The following is a 6067-nucleotide window of genomic DNA, read 5'->3' as shown; positions in this document are numbered from 1 at the left end:
CACCAACAACTTGAATTCCACACCTCGTCAAATCCGATAAAAAATAAATTTTATATATTAGATTGATATTGCATCAAATATTTTTTTTTTCAAATTTACGTATACAAAAGTTCACAATAGTAAGATGATTATGAACATCCCTAGATTTTTATAGCTTTACATTCATTTTCACTATATCATAACGATGGTATAAACTTATTTAAAGAACATGGAAAAGTTGATGCTTCTATTAAAAAGTAAAGCTGAAAACAAAACAACTAGATCATAAACACGCACATAATACATATAGATCAATTAGAATCTGGCTTTTTAGTGATCTGCTCAGATATGAAACGTGAGAGGGTTGCTGCAACAAAAGGAATACCATGACAATGATAAGCGACACACTGAATGTTTTCCTTAGAGATTTCCACACTCTTTTCTTGTCTTGACAAACACTGCTTCACAAACTCCTTCAATTTGTCAGCATCCCAAGGCTTAATATGAATCAAATTCTCTTCATGCACCAATTTAGTAGTCACTTCCTTTTGTCTGCTGGTGATAATGACAGCACCACCAGTGTCTTTGGGCAAGGCTTGGGAAAAGAGTAATTTGCTCGTATCACCACCATTTTCATCAACATATAACAAATCATTAAACCAATCGTTACAGTGCCACACACCATCCAACACAATCAAGTACTTCTTCTGATCCTTGAGTTTATCATGAAGATTTTTCACCAGCCACTTATCTTCAGGTTCCTCCGCCAATAGATCAGGGTCATCGTCCAAAAGTGCCAACATCTCCTTAACAATCCTAATATCCATTTCTTCTTCGGATTTCAAGTCGTACAAACACACCCATATGGGCTTCTTGTATTTGTCTATGACACGTGAATCACTCAGAACCATTTTGGCAAGAGTGGTTTTTCCCGTGCCACACATTCCGTGAACACCAATGGCCTTGAACCCATCACTGGATTCAAGCAATTTCACAATCTTTTGGATTTCTTCATCGAATACTGGAAGTTTTGGTTCATCATATCTTGTGGGGTACCTGCATGAAGAGAATAAGGGGGAGGTTGGGTTTGCATCATTCCCTTTGGAGTTCCTCACTTCTTGGAGTTCTTTCTTGATAGTCTTCAACAACCCCTCGTTGATACGTTCAACTAGATCAAGACGTGGAAACATGGATAAGGTTTTCTTGTTTGCTCGACACTCGGCAATTGCATGATCTAGTTGGTACAAATGAGAGAGGCACTCAACAGGTGGAGGTGACCAGAATCTCGTGTTCTCTGTGAATTCATTTTCTATTTCTTTCAATAGGGAAGTGATAGTAGGTGATAGGTTTATGAATTCACTATCTTGGCAAAATTCCAAGAAGTTTTCTTTAAGGATTTCAGCAATGTCTGAGGCCATGATTGAAGGAGGGAGCTAGGATGGTGATGATGATTGAGAGTACAAATAATGATCAAGTGTTTTTCTTTCACTTTTGTTTCAAACTTGTGTTGAAAAGGCTACCGTTACTGATACAAAAGCCAATATTATTGTTTTCTTTGCCTCAAATCTCTATCACCAAGAACCATAAGCGTGGAATTAGATTCTTTTCTTGGAACTATAGAAATAGCATTTTTTCACTTGAGGGAAAAGAAGATTGCATTTCAACTTTTGAAAACCAAATTATATTTAAAGATTCTAGTCTTGAAACATGCAGTAAAAAGATGCTGTCGCAATGGAAACCATGCAAAACAAGGGACTCGGATCTTATATAATTGAGGTTTGAAATAAATAAAAAAATATTAGAAACTCTTTGAAATGTCTATTTTATATAGTTGGCAAAATATGTCTTAAACTCAGTAATAAGGTATATATGTATGAGAAATGGTTTGAAACTGAATCACACTATACCTTTAATTCATATATTAAAATGGTTGTTTTATAATTAGTTGTGTATTTATTGATAAATTCTAGAATATTGTTTTAACCCAAATTCAAAATTATATAAAGCAAGAGAAATTATTTTTATGATCTCCAATAGTCAACATAGTAGAGAGCCAATATGTTGGTTGTTTTCTGGATTTTGAAGACGGTTTCTCAATCCACCGCACAAAGCATCATTTATATGACATTGTTTTTGACACATGGAATGATTTAAAGAAAAAGTTTCTACAAGGAGACATGATTCGTATTTCTGATCTTGAAGAGATTATTTCTTCTTTCAAATAGGATGAGTTGACTATTACAAACTATTTCACCCAACTAAAAATTCTTTGGGATTAACTTGATCTTTTTCGCCCGCTACCTACTTGTTCATGTGCCTCTAAATGCACCTGCTTGTGAATGCTTCTAAATATAAAGCATAAGACCAAATTATTAAATTTCTAAAGGGGCTAAATGATAATTATTTGATTGTGAGAACTCAAATCCTATTGATGGACCCTTTTCCATCCTTGAATAGAGTTTGCTCTCTAGTTACACAACAAGAGAGACAAATATTTGGTGATCAATCTCAGGCTGATTGCTACTTGCAAAGGAGGTTATAAAACCAATGGTATAACCTATGGAAGAGGTGCTGGTTATGGAAGAGGAAGCTATGGAAGAGGATATACTTCTAAAATTTGCAGTCATTATGGAAGGACAAGACATACCATTGATACATGCTATAGAAAACATTCCACTTCATTTCAAGTTTAAAAATCAAAACCATGATCAGAGTCATACTAATGCAGTTTTTCATAATACAAATTTTAATAATGATGAGTTGAATCATGAAGTTTCAAAGTAAGAAGTGCAATATCAACAAATTGATTTTACTTTTGAACAATATCAAACATTGTTAGCTCTTTTACAACCGTCCAAATCCAATGACAATGTTTCTAATCAAGTATTTGTTATTCTTTCCAACATGACAACACAAACTGGTAATAAATTTCTTTCTTCCTTCAGTTCTTGGATTCTTGATAGTGGTGCTACTGACCACATTTGTTCATCTTTAAATCATTTCACTTCATATCATCAAATTAATCCTATTTATGTCAAATTACCAAATGGAAATCAAGTCATTTCCAATTATTCTATATGTGTTTTTGTCAATCAAAATCATGTCATAGACAATGTTCTGTATATTCCTTCCTTCACTTTTAATCTTCTTTCAGTAGCAAAATTGATTTATAAACTATCTTGTGTTCTAACCTTTGACTCTAATGGTTGTCATATTCAGGACAATAAGTCCTTGAGGATGATTGACTATGCTAAGATGCAAGATAGACTTTATATACTTAGGATTGCATTCTATCATAAACTTCAAATCAAACCTATCAAATCTACACACACCATTAATATTGTTAATGTTAGTGCTAGTGATATAGAAACCCTTTGAAATTTTCGATTAGGTCATGTTTCAAATAAATATATTTATGTTATCAAGAATAAATTTCCTTTTGTTAAGTATAACAATCTTTTATTTGTGATGTTTGCCATTTTGCAAAGCAAAAAAAAAACTTTCATTTCCTATTAGTACATCTAAATCAAAAAAAATGTTTTGATTTGATCCATGTACATATATGAGGACCATACTCAATACCATCAATTCATGGTCATAAGTATTTCTTAACCATAGTTAATGAGTATTCAAAGTTCACGTGGATTTTTCATTTAAAACAAAAATCGGAAGTTATCAAGATTTTGGAAAATTTTGTTGTTTTTGTTCAAACACAATTTGGGACAACAATAAAAATAATAAGAAGTGATAATTAGATTGATTTTTTCATGACTAATATCTTTGTCAATAAAGGAATAGTTCATAAGTTCCAGATTTCAGTAATATTTCATATTAAAATACAGACACTTATGGATATTAATTGATAAAATAACTATAACATAAACCCTATTTTATGAATTTAACCTTTTTACATATTTTGTATTTATAATTTGAATTAGAACGATTTATTCACAAATTTTTGTTAATTTCAGGATTATAGGGAAGAATGGAGATGAAACGACAAAAGGAGAATAAATAAAGCTAAAAAGGGAAAGTTGGAATGCACTAACACTAACCCAAACTCGCCCAAGCGAGCCCAATATCGCCCAGGCGAGATGACTTCAGTGATGTTGGGCATTTTTCGTGCAACTCGCCCAGGCGAGCCCAATAACGCCCAAGCAAAAAGTCACTTATCCCAAGCCCAACTAGGTTAAATATGATGCTTGAGGCATAACCCTACCATCCAGTTGGGAGAATAGAAGGAGTTAGAAACCCTAGAGGAGGCATCCGTCAAGGAGAAGCATTTTGGATCTTTTTTTCTTGTTCTCCATGTTTGTAATAGCCAACATGAGTGACTAATTCTACCATTTGGGATTAGGAGTAATTTGTTCAAACTCTTATGTATTAAGATGATATTTAAATATAATATTTTGTTCTTGATTGATGATTGCATTGTCATTTTATTTCTAATGCTTGTTTCTATGATCTAGATCCTTAGATTTGTCTGGAAAATACTTATAAGTATATGACCCAAATGATAATGATTAATATATTTGATAGCTAGGAATAAATTTGAAATGTTAATTGTCATCAATGTCTAATCGTAATGATAAAAAGTTTTTATAAATATGCGAGAAATTGATATTTAGGAGACTTTCTTAATAATTTTATATGCGATGAATCAATATAAATGATTTTTATATGGGCATAAATATCAATCAAATGATAGAATATTATCATGCTATTCAAAATACAAAGAGTAAGAAGGATGAATCTCAATCCCAATTTTCGCAATTGAATTAACTAACTATTTACTATTTTTTTATTTAAATTTGATGCAAACTATTGTCAATATCAAATCAAATCAAATTATTGTACATATTCTTATACTTAGTGAATGTTACTATTAGGATTTTAAACAATTGTTCTTTGAGGGTTCGATATATGTCCTTAGGGACAAATTATTTCTTAGGAGGTGTTTTTGTTTAGGGTTTATCCGTCCTTGTGGGTTTATTATTACTTCAGTCAGCTAGGTATTTCTATTTGATATGCTTCGAAGGTTGGGGTTTCACAAGCGGTGGATCGCATGGACCAGAGGGTGCTTAGAGTCTTCTTTGGTATCTGTTTTGGTAAACGAAATCCCTACTTCTGAGTTTAAACCGACAAGGGGACTGAGATAAGGTGACCCCTTAGCTGCTTTCCTCTTTCTTGTGATTGTGGAAGGCCTAGCGGAGCTTGTCAGACAAGCAATCAAAGTGAATGTGTTTGAAGGTGTGAAAGTGGATACGAGGGAGGTTGAGTTAAGTGTGTTACAGTTTGCATATGATATGTTCTTCATGTGTGAAGATTCATATGCCAATGTTTTTACTATGAAGGCTATCCTCAAATGCTATGAGCTTGCGTCAGAGCTCAAAGTAAATTTCCACAAATCTATGCTGGTGGGTATCAATGTTGATAGTCCATCTCTAGATGTGTACGCTAAAACCCTGCATTGTACAATTATGAGGATTCCGGTTAAATATTTGGGATTAGAAGTTGGTGGTAATCCTAGAAGGAAAAGGTTGTGGGAACCTATTGTGAGTAAAGTTAGCGCTAAGCTAAGTGTCTGGAAGGGGAGATTTTTGTCTTTGGCAGGTAGAATATGCCTGGTCAAGTCGATTTTCACTTCGGTAACCTTGTTCTATTTATCCTTCTTTAAAGTCCCAACGTTGGTGTGTGATAGAATCATTAGCATTCCGATAAGCTTCTTATGGGAGTGGGAAAAGGAAGAGAAATCTATCCCGTGGTTGAGCTGGGAAAATTTCTGCAAACCCCGAGAGGAAGGAGGGATGGGAATTAAAGATGTCAGACTTTTCAACGTTCTCTGCTGGAAAAATGGAAGTAGAGGCTCTTAAGTGAAGAAAAAATGAGGTGGAAAGATGTTCTTTTATCAAAATATGGTATGTAATAGGCTCATAGCAAGACAAATAGGAAAAACCATTCTTGGTGGTGGCGAGACTTATCTAAAAGTTGTGGTGAAGGACAAGATGGTGCACTGGTGCAGAAAGGTTTAAAGATGACGGTTATTTTCAATGTATAATGGCGGCTACATCGTCTTCTTTATTAGATA

The 6067-nt window shown here is 33.6% G+C and overlaps 1 protein-coding gene across 1 annotated transcript; it reads right to left on the bottom strand.

Moving 5' to 3' along the window:
• Positions 1 to 290: 290 nt before the first annotated feature.
• On the bottom strand, positions 291 to 1397 carry LOC137833414 (probable disease resistance protein At5g45440). The gene has a single exon (XM_068641766.1). The coding sequence runs from the start codon at positions 1395 to 1397 to the stop codon at positions 291 to 293; it is 1107 nt and encodes a 368-aa protein (XP_068497867.1).
• Between the last annotated feature and the right edge of the window lie 4670 nt (positions 1398 to 6067).

This window comes from Phaseolus vulgaris, chromosome 6, assembly GCF_000499845.2.
Source record: "Phaseolus vulgaris cultivar G19833 chromosome 6, P. vulgaris v2.0, whole genome shotgun sequence".
Taxonomy (NCBI): Eukaryota; Viridiplantae; Streptophyta; class Magnoliopsida; order Fabales; family Fabaceae; genus Phaseolus; species Phaseolus vulgaris.
The sequence above is the reverse complement of the archived record's forward strand: the minus strand, read 5'-3'. Positions and strand labels throughout refer to the sequence as shown.